Here is a 19,477-nt window from a genome sequence, read left to right on the forward strand (position 1 = left end):
GCATAATTTTAAGGTGATTGGAGGAAGGTTTCGGGGAGATGTCAGAGGTAGGTTCTTTACACAGAGAGTGGTGGGTGCGTGGAATGCGCTGCCAGCGGTGGTAGTAGAAGCAGATACATTAGGGGCATTTAAGCGACTCTTGGATAGGTACATGGATGATAGTAGAATGAAGGGTAGGTAGTTAGTTTGATCTTAGAGTAGGTTAAAGGTTCGGCACAACATCGTGGGCCGAAGGGCCTGTACTGTGCTGTACTGTTCTATGTTCTACGGGTGCAGTCTATGACCCCTTGCACCTGTGGGAATCAATGGAGCCAAATCCGATGGCCCTCTGGGCCTGGCTCTCAAGGTCTGTCCTGAAGTGGAAGGGTTCCTGATATTATGCAGAGGTGTAGAAGTTAAGAGCAGCTGGCAATTTGAGGGCCACAGGCATACGATGTCCACCGAAACCCATTGGCTGCAGGTCATCGTTAAACAGGGCATAGAGATGTGTCACTGCCTCTCGACATCCACAGTCTCCTCTGACTCTGGCACTCAGACATCTGCAGGTATGTCATGCGGGACCTGTAGATGTGTGGCATTCTATAGTGGCGGGTTCACCTTGGGAGCTGCTGCTGCTCATGACCAGGGGCTTCTGCGTGGGTTGCACCTGCCTCTTGGTTCTGCCTGCGCTGCATATGCTCCTCACGACAAGCGGATCAATGAATACAGGGTGTGCCATCCCCATCTCCAAGTTGTAATTAAACTAGGTGCCTTCACTACTTCAAAGGCACCTAACAGGGCAAAGAATGATGTTGATTGGTACATCAGGTGCATTCATGCATCAACTATGTGGTGTGGCATGGCATTGCATGTCTTAGCTACCACTAAGAGTGGTGCACCATGGCCACATTCAGATCGTAGCAGTTGCATCAATTGGTCCACCAGCCAAATTACCTTTAAACGCCTACCATTTATGGCACCCACCCCACACAAAGGGTTCCTGGAGTGCCATTGCTCCTTCACTCACACAAATATTCAAGGGCGCAGAGTGCCTCCTTTACAGAGGGAGGGTACGTGGTATCTCCCTTCATGTCTGCAGAGTTGAGCCCCCGGTAATACCATCCCCCCCACCTCCCTTCATGCCTGCAGAGTTGTGCCCCCCCCCCATAATTCCATCCCCTTTCCACCTCCATACACACGCTTGCAGAGTTGAGACCTGTCTCGCAACACTAACCTTCACAGGCTCCAAGAACTGCAACTTCTGTCCCGCAGGCTTTTATCAGTCGGGAACAGGAAGGTGCATGAGAGAAGCCTGTTCACCTGAATATTCAAAAGTGTTTGAGAAGTGGCAGCGGGATGCATAATGCGGCAAGGTAAGTAGTGTTCTGCATATTTAAATTTAGCTCCCGTCACTGAGTGGTGGGGGGGTCATCACAAGGCCTCGCCGCTGCTGCCAATATGGGGCCAGGCCTTCCCGGCAACGGGGAGCATGGCGGGCCTCTCCTGGAGGCAATTTCCGGTCCCGCCTGGCATGACCGCCGACATCAGGGGTTCTGTAAAATTCAGCCCAATACTAAAAGATTTAATGGGCATTAATTTTTTTAAAAATAGCAAACAAGTAAAACCAATTTGAATACCATCATTGTTTCTTGCTTCTCATATTTCTTTCCCCTTTATGTTGAATAGGATAACAATCATATTCATGACAATAAAAATTCTGGAGGCAGACACAAATCAATGTTTCACAGATGTATAATTGGCCACAGAGGCTGAATCTGAATCATTGGAATTGCAGTCATTATTTCATTGGTGAATGTGGGTATGTGCAACTTTCCTGATGTAACAGGGTGACAATTGTATTCTTTGTTATTTATTTTTTGCATATGTAACGTTGAGTGTGTTTACTGGTAAGGTCTTCTTACAGTACTGGGCCTGATTAATGGGTATGAGGATTTTTTTTTAACAAGTGATCCTAAAGCTAGTGTCAGCAATGAGAGAAGCAGTCTCCTAATGCAGCATTTAGATTATACAGCTGTGATTGTTGGCAGCACCAACTTCAGTGGCAATGCTATATTGTGAATGAAGTCGAGCTGTAATCAGTGGATTTATGGAGTAAGGTCTTGGCATTTTTTTTTCCTTGCACTATTAGTGGTGTAGCTCTCTCAGCAGCCGCTGCTAGTAAATTACACCATTCCTTTTTTGGCTCAGACATGGGGCTAAAAATTGTTTCCGTCATTTTTTAGATTCTGGAGTCGCAATTCACTATCTGCCTGCACCTGTTGAGACAGAGGTAGGCAGCGTGCAGGCGGGGTCGCTGGGACCAGTCCAATAGGCCCCAGCAATGGTGGGGGGCAAGGGTGGGTGTTGAGTATAGGGGGAAAGGAATCCAGGGAGGTGGGTTGGTTGCTGGTGGGGATCCTCCAAGGGCCACAGATTTCCCATGAAGGAGGCCTCCCCTCCCCCAAGCCAGCAGGGAGGTAGCTTCATTTTACTGGGCGACCTCCCCACATGGCGGAGGCTCCCTCTTGCCACCACCAGTCACTGGCCTAATGCCAGCTGTGGGGGGGACGAGGCCCTAAAGTGGCTGTTAATAAGCCTCTTAAGGGCCTCAAGTGGTCTCTGGGCAGGAAGGTCAACGTTGGCCTATCCCACCCCCGGCTAAATTGCAGTGCGACAGGCAGGCGACAGGTGCTTCGCCCCCCTTCCTCCTGTTGCAATTCTGTGGGCCTCCCCGCCTCCTAGCCCATTTCCAGGGGGGTATATAAAATTCAAGAATAGGTTGCAGCCAGGTTGGGGGTAAAGGATGGTTCATGTACCAGCTCACAAAGGGTGAGTTTGCAGATTAATTCTGGTACAGGTGACTTAGATGAGGACTTCAGTGGGGCAGCAAACAGGACAACACTGATGAGGATTCACATGGAGACTCTGGATGCATCCACAGGCCTGCCCAGCTTTCTGTCCCTGTCAAGCAGCATGGAGGAGGTCAGTTCCAAGTTGGCAGAAGGCAACACACAGAGCTTGCCCTTTCCGCAGCCTCTGCTCCATCTCCCGGTCGTGCTGCAGACCCAGAGACACTGCAACTGCAGCCTTTGTAAACGTTGCAGCCTTTGTGTGGACAGGTCAATAAATTCTCTGCCCTCCCTGTGAGGTGCCACAACACGCCCTGGCAAATCCAGTAACTCACCACAACACCTCTAGAAACACACCTCAGTACTTCCATAAACATGGCAATAGCAGAAGTTAGTCAAAATCACCTGACTGCAAGTTAGGTGTCTGGCCCTTTAAATAACACTAGTGGTGAGTCTCTCCTGCAGCTGTACAAATGTTCTCTGGTGAATGATGGGTGAATACATTGAGTAGACCGACAGGTCGAAGTTTGTAAATCATCCATTGCAGTTGGAAAGCTTCTGGCGCACACACAGAACACGAGCAGTTGCACCCTTCCCAACATTGGGCCCCAGGTGGCCTGCGTGGAAATGGAGTCGGAGGTGCCTCACCTGGAAGGCCTCCGGCATCTGTTGCACTGAGCCCAATTTTGCACTCTAGGTTCCTACCCAAACATGCCAAAGATAGAGGTTTCAGTTTGCTGGCATGTACAAGCATCCCCAGGGACTGAGAGCTGTGATATAAATCTTTTGGCTTTAATGCTCTGAAATTCACTCACTGTAAATAGTGTGCACTGCAGAGCACTGAGAGTAAAGACATACAGAATTGCTTCTATCTAAGCAGTTCTGTGTAATGTAAAAGTACTTTAAGCCTGACCTTTTGAATATAGAACATGGTGATATTTTAGCTAAAATTCTTAGCGAAAGAAAGAACTTGCATTTATCTGGTGCTTTTCATGACCTTGGGACATACCAAAGCGCTTTGGATCCAATAAAGTATTTTTGAAGTGTTGTAAGCCATGAATAGATTCCGAAAGCTGTGGCTATTCCCCAAAGTGATGTGACACTACAGAAACTAATATGGGTGACAGGACTTCGTATTCTAAAATACCATCAGAGTACCTGAATCTTTACAAATCCAGTCCCTTGAGAGAGGTGATCTAAGATAGAGGTGGAACAAAGGCTTTTCAATGCCTGCAGCTAAAGTCGATAGGCTGGAATTTAGAACAGCAAAATATTTTAGCTGCTATTTAAATAAAGAAAAGTAACACCTTCTTGCCAGGTGTTCTTATTAAACATTAAAATACGTGCAACCTTTTTTTCAATTCTTCATTCTTAATCTATAAATGTATGAAATTCTACTTGCAAAAGCAAATAAATAAATACAAATTAATAACAAAGGGAGTGAGGAAATGAAAAATTATAACTTGCAGGATAAGTAGTTCAGTTGAACCACATCAATCTTATTCACAGATAAAGATGTTGTCTGAATAGTAAAATGCCTTGTAGATAAGTATAAAGTATATCATATACCCTCAATTTCCTACACACATGTACGTAGATACACACACAGAACATAGAGACACAGACACACTAATTAATGTACCACCAAGAGTTTGTGATAGAATTGTGGTAACATTTCCCTGATTACAGTATTTCCTCCTAGTGGAAAGTGAGGAACAGCAGGGAACTGACAAGTCTTGTCAGCAACAACTCTGATCGGAGTATTAATGAGGAAGCTTGGCAGTGATCAGTTCTCTCAAATTGTCATTCAAGATAAAGTCTATGGTTGGAAATCCAGACAAACATCTCATCAGAATTAGTTCTGGTCAGATGATCATTTTGACAGCTGTGAAAACCCTCCAAGGGATTGAATTGGGGAAAAGGAGTTCGACAGAGCAGTCAATGTTGGCTGAAGCTTTTTACAGTTTGAAGATATTACAGTTTATTTTAGAAATGTACTGAATTGCGTATTCAACAGAAACTCTCTGCAGGCAACAATGAAAGGAAATCACCAAACTTCAGACAATTTATAAGTAATACACAAAATATTAATTCTCAGCACTGATCTATTTTCAACGTTATCTACATAGTAAAGCAAGGTTTTAAGGGATGTTCACCACTTACTTCAAAGCACCATTAACTACTTTTAGAGGACCAATTAGCACAGTGACCTTTTGTTGCTGGATGATGATGTCATGGCAGTTCAAGCTGCAGACGGAAAATTAAATATGATTTGGAACCCAAAGATTTTCTTTAATGTTAACCTAATGCTTTATATTCTTCTCACCCATACTAAACAGATGGGTAGCAGATCAGTCTGACAACATCAGAACCATTAGCTTTCTACAAAAATAACATAGTTAATGAAAAAAGGCAGATTGCTAATATAATTTTAAGAACTTGTTATATCATTCTCCTTTTTCTATTAACCTTTTCTGATCTGTAGATTTGTGGGTGTACGCTGTTGCAAATCTTTTTACCCCAAACATCCAAATGGCGTTTATGGAATAAGATATTAAGGTGGACATGTCTTACTATTTCAAGAAATATTTCTGAAGTGGTATTTAATGTGTGTACACCAACATATAGAATTAATATTCCTTTTTTTTAACCATATATTGAGGTTCCATATGGAAGGAGGACACAGATGCTATTGATTAGGTTACAATTTCCTACAATAAACTGAAGAACTGGCTGTAGGTGCACACATGATATTAATATGGTTGTTTTTGTGAGAAAGAAATTACAGGGCTGAATTTTGTTCAGCGCCCGACGACGGGCTCCATGGCAGGGGCCAGGGGCAGATGATCGGAGCGGCAGTGGCCCGCCATGGAGCCCAATGCAGGGATTGCTGGGCACGATTTTCCCAGTGGAGGCAAGGGTCCGTGGCGGCCCCCCCATCGCTCGCCAACGGGACCCAACTTTAAATATTTAAATAAACTTTATGAATACATTTAAATACAATTCCTCACGCTCTTACCATTGGATCCGGATCTTCCATGAGATGGGCAGCATTCACACGCTGTCACTTTCCTGTCCAGGGAAAGGTGGTGCCACTGAGGTGGGGAAGGGGGGGCAACTCAGGATTTTTAATGTAGTGGGGGGGAGGGGGCAAACAGGGTCAACTCTGCATTTTTAGTGTGGGATGGGGGAGGAAAGGGGTGACCTCTGCACTTTGTGCAGTTGGCGGGATGAGGAAAAGGGCCAAATCTGCACTTTATGCAGTGGGGGGGAAGAAGGGGTCAACTCTGCAATGTTGGTGTATTGGGGGGGAATGGGGCCAACATTTATTTTCGTTGTAGTGTGTGGGGGGGGGGGGAAGAAACGGGGGCAACTCTGCATTTTTAGTGGGGGGGGAAGGAAAGGGGTGACCTCTGCACTTGTGCAGTCATGGGGGGTGGGGAAGGGGTAAACTCTGCAATGTTGGTATGTCGTGGGGAGGGAATGGGGCCAACATTTATTGTTGGTGCAGTGTGGGGGGGGGGGTGGAGAAATGGGGGCAACTCTGCAGTCTCTGAGCAGGGTTGGCAGTCCTTTAAATATGGCACCAGCGCCTGCGCAGAAACAGCTGACGCCATTCATGGCATCGCCAAGGCCGCCCCTGCCACGTGATTGGGGGCCCGGCCACCCTGCATATTTAAATGAGCTGCCACGCTCAAGATCACAGCTCGTAGCAGCATGTGGCCTGTGCGTGCCGGCCGCCCTTTTCTCGCTCGCTGTCGGGGGAGCGGCGGTGAGAACTCAGAATTCAGCCCTATATTCTGCATAGACCACTATCAATCCACAGGGCACCTAAAATGAAGAACTGATTTATTTTTCCTTTTCTTCTAACGTATATACCACTTATGAGAATCTTGGAAATTTGTAATATCCATAAATAACAAATGCCACTAATTTACTGCAGAATTTACCGTTCTATGCTTCAGTGAAAAATGACGTTGCAGCGAGGCACTACATAAATATTTAAATGATGTGTCAATATAGTTTCAAATGCATACAAAGGCTGCAGCACTGCAGTGATATGGCCATGTACAGTGCCAGCAAATCCGGGACATCGTTCTCTACATATAATCTTTAATGCAAATTATTCACTTGACCAAAAGTCTTATTTTTGGGATAAAAGCAAAATACTGTGGATGCTGGAAATCTGAAATAAAAACAAGAAATGCTGGAACCACTCAGCAGGTCTGGCAGCATCTGTGGAAAGAGGAGAGTTAACGTTTCGGGTCAGTGAAGGGTCCGAAGAAGGGTCACTGACCCGAAATGTTAACTCTGCTTCTCTTTCCACAGATGCTGCCAGACCTGCTGAGTGGTTCCAGCATTTCTTGTTTTTATTTCTTATTTTTGGGATACTTGTTGCTTTAGGGATGGAAGTCATTTTGTAGGTACAAAGCATTTTTTGGCCTTATAATACTGGATGATTAATCTCACTGGAGTCATTATAAATCCACAAAATATATAAGAATGTAAGTACATAAGATATAGAAACAGGAATAGGCCATTCGGCCCCTCAAGCCTGCTCCACCATTCAATAAGATCAGGGACGATCCTTGACCTCATCTCTTTGCCATATTTTAACAAATAATTTGTACCTGTCTCCATGGTAGAAGACATTAAAAACATCCCAACAATCATAGAAAATCTGGGCAAAAGGAAGGGAAGAACCTAAAACAATTATTATTAGAAAAGGATGGGCTTGCCTGCTTGGCCTCTCGGGATATTTATTTTTGTACTTACCTCTCTGAATACAATCTCCGAGCTGCTTCTCCAAGTGCCCACTTCGCCCAGTGGGCTGTCGAGGCTCTAGAGCTGCCAGCCCTCTGATTGGGTTGTCAGCGTCTACATCCCGCCCAGTGTCCTTAATTGGACAGTATGCCTGGAGGAGGCCAACTAGGAAACCGTCTCCGGGAAAATAGCTGAGCTAGTCCCACCGCCAACAAGCGGGTTCTTGGGACCCCCCATTTCATCCCAGTGTTGGGGTCTTGAAGCCCCTTGTGAAATCCTGCCCAAAGATTCTGCAAAGGGATATAGATAGGTTAAGTGAGTGGGCAAAAATTTGGCAGATGGAGTATAATGTGGACGAGTGTGAGGTTATCCACTTTGGCAGGAAGTATAGAAAACCAAAACATTCTTCAAATGGAAAGAAACTGCAGAATGCTGCAGTGCAGAGGGATCTGGGTGTCCTCATATATGAATCAGAAAAATTTAGCATGCAGATACAACAAGTAATTAACAAGGCAAGCGGAATGTTGGCCTTTATTGCAAGGGGAATGGAGTATAAAATTGGGAAATCCTGCTACAACAACACATGGGGTTGGTGAGACCACTTGTAGAGTACTGTGTACAGTTTTGGTCTCCTTATTTAAGGAGGGATATACATTGGAGGCAGTTCAGAGAAGGTTTACTAAGTTGATTCCTGGGATGAAGGGATTGTTTTACGATGAAAGGTTGAGTAGGTTGGACCTATACTCATTGGAGTTTAGAAGAATGAGAAGTGATCTTACTGAAAAATATAAGATTCTGAGGGGGTTTGACAGTGTACATGTTGAGAGGAGGAATCTAGAACCAGGGAGCATAGTTTCAGAATAAGGGGTTGCCCATTTAAGATGGGGATGAGGAGGAATTGCTTCACTGAGGGTCATTAATCTTTGGAATTCTCTACCGCAGAGAGCTGTGGAGGCTGAGTCATTGAATATATTCAAGGTTGAGATGGACAGAATTTTGAAATATAGGAGAATCAAGGGTTATGGGGAACAGGCAGGAAAGTAGAATTGAGGCCAAGATCAGATCAGCCAGGATCTTATTAAATGGTGCAGCCTCCAACAACCACAATCATCTTCCTTTTTGCTAGTTATGGATCCAACCAGTGGAAACATTTCCCCCGATTCCCATTGACTTCAATTTTGCTAGGGCTCCTTGATACCACACTCGGTCAAAGGCCTTAATGTCAAGGGCAGTCAGTCTCAACTCACCTCTGGAATTCAGCTCTTTTGTCTATGTCTGGACCAAGGCTGTAATGAGGTCTGGAACTGACTGACCCTGGCAGCTCCCAAACTGAGCATCGGTGAGCAGAGTATTGCTGTGTAAGTGCCATTTGCTAGCACTGACAATGACACCTGTCATCACTTTGCTGATGAGTGAGAGTAGATTGATGGGGCAAAAATTGGTCGTATTGAAATTGTCTTGCCTTTTGTGGACAGGACATACCTGGACAATTTTCCAGATTGTTGATTAGATACCAGTGTTGTAGCTGTACTGGAACAGCTTGGATAAGGGCGGGATTAGTTCTGGAGCACAGATCTTCAGTACTAATGTCAGGATGTTGTCAGGGCCCATAGCCTTTTTAATATCCAATGCGTTCAGCAATTTCTTGATATCACATGCAGTGACTCGAATTGGCTGAAGACTGGCATCCGTGATGCTGGGGACTTCAGAAGGTGGCCGAGATGGATCATCCACTCGGCACTTCTGGCTGAAGATGGTTGCAAATGCTTCAGCCCTATCTTTTGCACTGACATGCTGGGCACCCCCTGCTCTAGTAGCCACAGTATTTATATGACTGGTGAGCCTAAGTTTCTGGTCAATGGTGACTCCCAAGGTGTTAATTGTGAGGGATTCGGTGATGGTAATGCCATTGAATGGATGGTTAGATTCTCTCTTGATGGAGATGGTCATTGCCTGGCACTTGTGTGGCATGAATATTACTTGCCAGTTGTCAGCCCAAACGTGAATGTTGTCCAGGTCTTGCTGCATGCGAGCAGGGTTGCAAATGGAACTGAACATTGTGCAATCATTAGCAAACATCTCCACTTCTGACCTTATCTTGGAGGGAAAGTCATTGATGAAACAACTGAAGATGGTTGGGCTGAGGACACGGTCCTGAGGAATTTCTGCAGCAATGTCCTGGGCTGCGATGATTGGCCTCCAACAAACACAACCATCTTCCTTTGCCTAGGAATGACTCCAGCCAGTGGAGAGCTTTCCCTCATGATTCCCATTGACTTCAGTTTTATTCCTTGATGCCATGCTCAGTTAAATGGTACCTTAATATCAAGAGCACTCACTCCCACCTCACCTCTGGAATTCAGCTCCTTTGCTCATGTTTGGACCAAGGCTGTAGTGAGGTCTGTAGCCAAGTTGTCCTGACGGAACCTAAATTGAACATTTGTGAGCACGTTATTGCTGAGTAAATGCTGTTTGAAAGCATTGTTGACTACTCCTTCCATCACATTGCTGAAGATTGGCAGTAGGCTGATTGGACAGTAATTGTCTGGGATAGATTTTATTCTGCCTTTTGTGGTCAGGACATATCTGTGTAATTATCCACATTGTTGGGACGATGCCCGTGTTATAGCTGCACTGGAATAGTTTAGCTAGTGGCTGGTTCTGGAGCACAGCTTTCTCTTTTTAGCACACATGTAGTCCTAAAGTTGTAGCTTCACCGGGTTGGCATCTCATTTTCTGGTATGCCTGATGCTGCTCTTCTACATTTAGGGGGAGGTGATGGCATAGTGGTCACTATGTCACTAGACTAGTAATCCAGAGCCCAGGCTAATGCTCTGGGGACATCGGTTTGAATCCCACCACGGCAGATGGTGAAATTTGAATTCAATTAATAAATATGGAATTAAAAGCTAGTCAAATGGTGACCATGAAATCATTGTCGATTGTTGTAAAAACCCATCTGGTTCACTAATGCCCTTTAGGGAAGGAAATCTGCTGTTCTTACCTGGTCTGGCCTACATGTGACTCCAGACCCACAGCAATGTGGTTGATTCTTAAATGCCCTCTGAAATGGCCTAGCAAGCACTCAGTTCAAGGGCAATTAGGGATTGGCAATACATGCTGGCCTAGCCAGCAACGCCCACATCCCACAAAAAAAATTCTCATTAAATGAGGGTTGGCCTCCTGGTTTGATGGTGATGGAGGAATGACCTTGACAGCACTGTCGACAACATCTTTCATCACTTTGCTGATGACTGGGAGTAGGCTGATGGGGCGGTAATTGACAGGATGGGATTTGTCCATTTTGTGGACATGACCTACCTGGACAATTTTCCAATTTGTCCGACAGATGTCAGTGTTGTAGCTGTACTAGAACAGTTTGAAGAGCAGCAGCAGGAGGAGAAGGAGGATGAGGAGGAAGAGGAAGAGGAAGAGAGGAGGCAATCTAGTCATCTCCTTTCTAGCCTGGCTGTCCTTGAAGGACTCATTCAAGTGTGATACCAGTAACTGCAACCTCAATTCTCCATTCACCAACAGTCCCACATCTTACCATCTCCCTGTTACTGACCATCTCAGCATCCACTTGGCCACAAAGCCACCACAAAATAAACTCTCCAAACCAAATTTATAAATGAAAACATGCCATATTCTGGCCAAAAGTAAACTAGTCACCCTTGTGCAGTCCCTTAGTCCCCGTCATCAGTGTGCCTTTGGCTGTGCTAGTGTTCCTATGCAGTGCTGCCCCAGTAGCTGCAGCATGGCTGGTGGAAGGCTTTCAGTTGAGGAGACTACCGATAGTCTTGGAGGACAACCTCAAGCAGTTCTGGGTCTCAAAAGGCTCGGCTGTGAACTGTCCCATCTCAGCATGGGTGGCAGCAGTCTGGGTTAGCTGGCTGATAGGCAACAGCACCGGTGGAGTGGCAGTGGTGCGAGGACAAATGCTGTCATCCTGAGAGAGAACAGTAGGTTTGTGCTCCATGCAGCCACTGCCACTCCCCCAGAGCAGCGCCGCAGCAATCCTAGTAATCTTTTTGAGGACAGATTGCTGGACTGTTGCAATACCCTGCAAGCCCCTTTCGCACACTTTAATCCACAGCCATGATGACAGCACTCTGAACTTGTATGGCAGCAAGCTGACCTTACATAACAGCAGTTTGAGGTTCCACTGCAGCACACAGACACTGGGTGGCTTCTGCTTGTCCTGCAATGGAAACTGCAACATCTGCCATCAGACACTGCATCATGATTGGGTCCACCAGTGTGTGAACAGAGTTGGCTACCAGTTCCACACCGGAAAGGATGGGCTCCAAGTTCTGAGCAAAGCCCTTTGCCATGTTGATGCTGGACTCCTCCATGCTCCTTGACAATGACCACAGGCTTTCTGGCAGGCTTCCCAATGCTCCAAACATTTCATTGTGAAGACCCATTATCCTTCTCCTGTAGGCAGTCCCAGCAAATCGTGCCTCTATGCTATCCTCTAAGATAAGTGCAGTGCCAATATCTGAGCTGGTGGCTGTGAGTGTGAAATCAAGTGCTGGTGCTGTGTCTTCATCACTTTCTTGTTGCTGTTCCTCCACTGCCTGGTCAGGTTGGACCTCTTGGGTTTCTGAAATGAAAAAGACACAAGGGTAAGTTGTGTTGTAGGGAGGTGGGGTGTGGGGCGGGGGGTGGGGGGAGGTGATGTATGAGGTCTATGTTTACACTGTATGCAGCTTGTAAATCAGATGAAAGTGTGGGATGGCCTCAGCAATGGGCATCCCAGTAATGGCCAACACCATTTCCTCCATGAGGATTAGGACATGCAGGTGTGCCCACCCCTCCCGGTTATCTCATGCTGCCTCTGGTTGTGCATCACCTTGTCATGTAAAAAAAGAAGGCAGTGTACCAGTGAGTGTCATGCAATCTGTTTGGTTGATGTGGCTGTCATGGTTGAATAACTGGCAGCTTATGCAAGCTGTGAGATGTGGGTGTGAGGCTTGCAACAGTGCTAAGTGTATGAAGGTGAAGTGAAGCATATGAATGTTAGGTATGAGCCCTGATTGGTGAGTGCTGGGGATGTGGTGAATTGAGCAGTGTCTGAGACTAGTGGTTCAGTTGGGATATGGCATTTGAAGATGCAATTACTGACCTTGACCACACGTATGAGGTTATTGAACTTTCTGGGGCACTGCATCCAGGTTCTGGGGACTTGACTCCTGGCACTGACCTCCACAACTATCTGCTTCCACTGCTTTTTGACTGTGTTTCTGGGGGCCTCCATCCTCCCTACGGATGTAGGATCTCCTTTCCACTTCCACCACCAAGACTTCCAATACAGTTGCTGAAAACGAGAGTCTGCTCTCTCCCCTCTTGTGGAATTCCCCACTCTTTCCCAGGGCAGATTCCCTTCAACAATGACTCCCAGGACCTGCTCCAGCCGCAATGCACCACCCCTTTAAGAGCTGCAGGCTAGCTATAAGTGGTACAAAAGCAAAATATTGCTGAAAATACTGCATGCAAAATACTGAGTTCTGATGACAGGATATTGAACTGAAACATTAAAACTCTGTTTCTCTCTCCTCAAATACTCGTTGACCTGCTGAGTGTTTCCAGTAATTTTCCCTTTTTACTTTAGCTTTAAGTGGTGCTAGTCACTCATGATATTGGCTCCCTGATGATGGGCTGAATTTTACTGGCCCTTCGATGCCACAGGTCACGGCGCGGGGGCTGGTAAAGTGCTGTGGAGTGAGGCCTGCCTGGACCCGCCACGTTGAGAAGGGCCCGCTGCATATTACTGGCGGCGGTGGGACCTCAGTGCGGCCTCCACCACCACCCCCCCCCCACCCCCCGCACAGCAGCAGCACCACAGTTAGCATATGGTAAACGGTACTTATCTTTGCTGATTATGCAGTCCGCTGCCCCTCCATTGACACTTCCGTATTTTTCTCTAAACGGGCGGCCGTCACGAGCTGTCCCGTTCACAATTTGAAAAGCCAGCGGGTCCTCAGAGGCAGAAGTTGTCACCAGCAAAGGTAAGTTCTGTTATTCAGGGGTCTAACTGCATTCTTAAGGGAGGAGGGAGGGGGGATATTCAGGGGTGTAACTCTGCATTACCGAAGGGAGCCACTGTGATTCCGCCCTCTGTAATGGTTGGCAGCTCTGTGCCATCGACTGCCTCTGTCATTGAAGGAGCAATGGCACTTGAGTCACCCTGTATGTGGGGAGAGTGCCAGAGATGGTAGACGTGTGAAGCTTATATGTCTTGTGGGTCAATCTATGCTGCATGTTCAATCTTTATGTGGTCATGTGGTGCCACTCTTAGTGGGAGCTAAGATGGGCAATGTTATGCCATACCACACAACTGCTGCATGAAAACACCTGATGTTCCACTCAACATCAATCTCTGCCCTGTCAGTAACCTTTGAAGCATTGAAGGAACCGAATTGAATTGAAGATGGGGATGGTTCACCCTATATTCATTGATGCGCTCCTTGAGAGGATCCATATGCGCTGCATCAAACCTAGCCCTCCGTCATGAGCAGCAGCACCCAAGGAGATCTTGCTACTACAGATTGCCACGCATCTTCAGGTCCCGCATGACACACCTGCAGATGTCAGAGCGCCAGTGTCAGAGGCGACTGCAGATGTCGAGAGAGGCGGTGACACATCTCTGTGCCCTGCTGAATGATGACCTGAAGCCCAGTGGATTCAGGGGATATCCTATGCCTGTGGCCCTCAAAGTGACAGCAGCTCTCAATTTTTACGCCTCTGCATCATTTCAGGGGCCCACCGGAGACCTTTGTGGGGGTCATACAGTCAGCAGTGCACCACTGCATCAGGGAGGTCACCGATGTCCTGTTCCGGAGGGCTGGTGACTATATCCGCTTCACGACAGACCCTGGAAGCCAAGCCGAGAGGGCCACCAGTTTTGGCTCCATCACAGGATTCCCACAGCTGCAAGGGATCATAGATTGCACTCATGTGGCCATCAAGGCTCCAGCTGAATACGTAATCTGTAAGGGCTTCCACTCAAAGTGCAGCTCGTTTGTGATCACCGGAAGTGATTCATGCAAATCTGTGCCCACTTTCTAGGCAGCTGCCATGACACCTTCATCCTGCACCAGTCGCAGTTTCCGTTGCTGTTCACTGAAATGGCTCAGATGGAGGGGTGGCTTCTTGGAGACGAGGGCTACTCCTTGCAGACATGGCTCTTGACACCGGTGAGACACTCCAACACTGCTGCAGAAGAGCGATACAATGCCAGCCACGGAGCTACAAGAGCCACCACTGAGCAGGCGATCGGCATGCTTAAAATGCGATTCTGCTGCCTGGATAGATCGGGTGGTGCCCTGCAGTACAGACCAGAAAGGGTAGCTTGCATCATTGCTGTTTGCTGTGCTCTGCGGGGAGGCCTTGCAGTATGAGGAGAGACATGAGCAGGAATCATCCTCGGACGATGATGACGTTGAGGTCTTACAGCAGGGAAGGCACATGGGAGGACAGAAAACATCCAGGCACCGCATGCAGGGTATGCAGTGAGCTAGGGATGCATTGCAGCGCCACACTGCTCAAAGGTTCTCCACACCATAGGAACCACCGTGGGCTCTGCACGCCACACAGCACCCTCATTCACCTGTTGTGCAGCAGTCCACATCTGCAACATCTTTGCGTCTACCATTACAGGCAGCAGAATATTGAGCTTTCAGGTCTGTGAACTTGGTCAAGTTAACTCTGCTTGTCTCCACAGATGCTGCCTGACCTGCTGGATTTCTGCAGCACTTTCTGCTTTGCTGCCAGATTGACAGCAGCCCCACTCTTCGGCAGTCAGATGAGTATTTCTTTGACAGCTGTCAGGAAGCAGGTGCTGGGGTGCTTAAAATAGAGCCCCAGCATCTGCTGCACAACTGTCAAAAACTCTCTCGCAGCGCCGAGTGTCCCACCTCTCCCCATGTAATATGGGGAGGGCGGCGGGCGGCCTCTATGGAAATGAGTCCCTGCGATTAATGTCGCAGGGGCTCGGCGGCGGCCGGCGAATGCAGACATGCCGCCAAGTTCAAAGTGCGCCGCCACGAAATAAAATTCAGCCCAATGTGTCCAGCCAATGAACAGAGTGGTTACTACTGGCTGGATGCAGAAATCATTGAAATGCGCAGGCAGAATAAAGTTGGTACTTCCCGCACTGCAATCAACTGATGCGGGTTAATTGCACATTGTAATCCCCATGCCTGTTTCAGGTGCTATCTAATTTAACCCCCTAAATTCTTTTACAATGATTTATATTTAGCACAAACTGCCACAGTTGCTCTGGAGAATTTCTTTGAAATCATGCTTTATAATATTTAAACAAATGCTTGGAAAATGACAATGTTGCATTAAAGTGTCCAGTGCTCTTTGTTAATGATTTTGCATCCTATAGATCTGCAGAGTAGTTTATCATCACTAATTCTTCAAACCCTGTTTAGTAATTTGTATATCTGATATAAACGACAACTCATTTAACCTGATACCCAGCAGTTGTTCAAAATGAAAATTTCAGCTGAGCATTGTGGCATCTGGAGTTCAATAATTAAATGCAATAACCATAAGTAAAACGAGATATTTAATGCATACCAATTACCCAGCATGTTGCTCAGAACTTGTTTTTTCTCTGCTGTGCTTCCTTTAAATATCAGAAGCAGTGTATAAAATGTACCCGCTACACTTTATACTTTATTAATTGTTGAAATGTGCAGTGTAAATACAGTATAGAGAGTGAAATTTCACACATTATTGTGAACAAGCATATGGATATTTATAAAATAGTAATTGATGAATTTCATCTCAAGTGATCGACAAGGAAAATACACACTTTAATTTTTCACAATTCACATAAAATGTTACTTGTAAGTGTTTAAAAAAAAGTATGTATGTTCACTCTACAGTACCTTGGCCCCATTGGAACATCGTTTACTACTAGATGAAATCATGATAGGTAAACTAATGTCTGTGATGATGGAAATCACACCAACCACCTCATCTCACGCTGGATTACAATTCCTCAACTCTTTCCATAATGTGGTCCTTTGCAATCAACTGAAATGCAAAACTTATAACAGTCATTAGACACCATATTGGATCAGTGTTCCTTTGTTATGAATATAGAGGTGGTCTTTCTGTCTCCAGTAAGTGTCAGCATACCTCATCTCTTACCAGTTGGTCTTGCAGAATCCATAAGAGAGATTAAAAATGATCCTGGTTAAGTTAAATGCATCAATAGGTTATGACTTTTGAGTAGCAATGTTGAGTAGGGTACCTCAAAGAATACAACCTGACCAAAAACTGACATGCCTTGAAACATTCAATGAATTATTATGAGTGACGATCTAAGATTCTGAAATCCCAATAGAACCTTCCTACTACATTCCTGCAATTCCTTGATACATTCACTTGTAAACTGTTTCAGTGAAAAGACAAAGGTATGTAGATGGGAATCCATGGACATTTGAATGACCTTCTATCAAATAATACATGTCCTCGGTCACATCTCACAAAAGAGCCATATTAGAAAGAAAATAGAATTGAAAATAGATGGAAATCATAACAAAACACAGGAAATGCTTGCAGGTCTGTCAGTGCCTGTAAAAAGATCAGTTAACATTTCATGTGGAGAAATTTTGTAAGATAAACAATCTCCACCTAAAATATTACGTTTTTTTTTTAGATGCAGATAGACCCTGCTGTGATTTTTCAGTATTTACTGTTTTATTGCAGAGAAGCAGTCATGAAGCATTAGGTGATTAAATGAAAAAGGCTGGAACCTGTGCTACACCTTTTCTGATTGGTTCTCGAATATTGAATGAGATATTGGCCTGATTTTCAAAGTTTGCATTTTTCCAGCAATTTTGCTCAAATTTTTTTCATGTTAAATTCAACTTGCAAATGTTGGCTTTTGCAAACCTCTGACATTCTGCTAGACAATGTTCTAGGACATATTTTATAGTCAAATATCTGTATCTAACATGAAGAAATACTACATAATTATTACAGTGATTCAATTATGAATTTTCTAAGAGAGAAATCACCCATTTCAATATGGGTCTACAGGGATATTTCAAATAAAACATCTTATAAATTCTGATGAATTATAGCATTCAGAAATGAAATAATCAATATTAACTTTTGAGTATTTAGAATCAGTGTATTATTTTTGTAAGGCAAGGGCATCAAGAGATATGGAGCTAAGGCAGGTAAATAGAATTAAGGTACAGATCAGCCATAATCTAATTGAATGGCAGAACAATTCCGAGGGGCTGAATGGCCTACTCCTGTTCCTATGTTCTCAATTATCAAATGATTTTAGGATAAAGGAACCATGACAGATGAGTTGATACAAAAAGAATGTTGTAAAATTTTCATGCTAAGGCTATAAATTAAATTTGATCTTTAAATTCAATTTGTCAATAATAATCTTCCCTCTTTCTAAGTAAGTACCTAAAAATTGGTTATATAAGTCAACCCCAAATTACCCTGTTATACTGCTTCAGTGATACATTACCATCAGGGAGTTTTCATAATTTGGGCAATATATTTACTGCCTATGGGGAAGTCTAGATGCCTAGATTTTGAGTTTCACTATTCCCTTACTATTGTAATAGCTCACTCAGAAAAACTCAATTAGTAATCAGCTTTCCAATTTATGCCATTATTATTTCATGATGATTATTCTCAATAAATGGGACAATTATTTTCATGCACCGCTCAGATGAATTGCATCCTTTTCTTCCCATCAGTGCCAATGTACAAAGACAGACAAATCTCCAGGACTTGATGGTTTCCACCCCAGGGTGTTAAAAGGTTAGGAAATTGTGCATGCATTAATCATGATGTTACAAAATTCTCTTGATTCAGGAATGTTTCCCTTGGATTAGAAAATTGTCAGTGCCACTCCATTATTTAAGAATGGTGGGAGAGAGAAACCAAGAAATTATAAACCAATTATAAAGAAAGATTTGTATTCATTTAACACCTCTGATGTCCTCATGACATGCCAACAGAACATTAATGCAGAGCGCATACTGCAGCTACCATTCTATTTCATGTTTGATGCTGCATAGACAAAATGATTGTACTACAACCACCCTAATACTCATATAGTGCCGCTGATAATTCAGCTCCTTCCATTATCTAATTTTAGGACAACATTCTCCACAATGACCACACATTTGTGACGTTTGAAGAAGTTAATATTTGATTTTTTGTGGGGGAGGGGTGGGTGATGGACGAATTGTACGTAAATGGAAATTTAGATAGCTGATTGTTGTGTGGTTGCCTTTAAAGAGTGATGGCCCTTTAAGATCTTAGCATGCGAATGAACTAAGTGCCAGAATGCAGTCATGTGACTACGCGCCAGTCACACTCTAGCTGTAACACCAAGAGGCAAGTTCTGTTAATAGTTAGCTCTATACTGGATATATTAGTTAGCTGTTTAATAAACCTGCTTGAGATCTTCAACCATCTGAACTCCATGCATATCATTTATATTGTATCAGACAACATAAAAAGCTTCTCATTGCACTGATGATATTTAACATGTGTTGATGGATAGATTTTAAAAATTTGTACATTGCACACTACAGATGTCTATTAGCATCAGTGTGATAATAGAATTCTTCTACATATAGTATATGTGATCTCACTATATAAATGGTTATCAAACTGTGGGGTGCACTCCACTGGTTGGTACATGGTCTATCCAAGGGGGCAAAGATAGGTCTTGCAGGGAGCCAGAATTGATGCTTCTTTACTTTAACTTTTCTGAATGGTATGCTTCAGAGCTGCTGTAGTCTGATAGGTTGCAGTCTGTGCCGATCATGTTCCCTCCCTGCCGGCTGGTTGGGTTTATGGTCAAAGGTTGCCCTGTAGAGGGG

General features: G+C 44.8%; 1 protein-coding gene across 3 annotated transcripts in view; it reads right to left on the reverse strand.

Moving 5' to 3' along the window:
• The window catches only part of LOC137380038 (chemokine-like protein TAFA-1), a 563,202-nt gene that overhangs the window by 29,177 nt on the left and 514,548 nt on the right, over positions 1-19,477 (reverse strand). For 2 of the 3 annotated variants that reach the window (XM_068051560.1, XM_068051561.1), the window contains exon 5: positions 9,943-10,019. The exons of the other annotated variant lie outside the window; for it this stretch is intronic. In XM_068051560.1, coding sequence (XP_067907661.1) covers positions 9,943-10,019 — 77 coding nt within the window. The remainder of the gene's footprint in view (positions 1-9,942; positions 10,020-19,477) is intronic. 3 annotated transcript variants of the gene reach the window in all.

This window comes from Heterodontus francisci, chromosome 19 (assembly GCF_036365525.1).
Source record: "Heterodontus francisci isolate sHetFra1 chromosome 19, sHetFra1.hap1, whole genome shotgun sequence".
NCBI lineage: Eukaryota > Metazoa > Chordata > Chondrichthyes > Heterodontiformes > Heterodontidae > Heterodontus > Heterodontus francisci.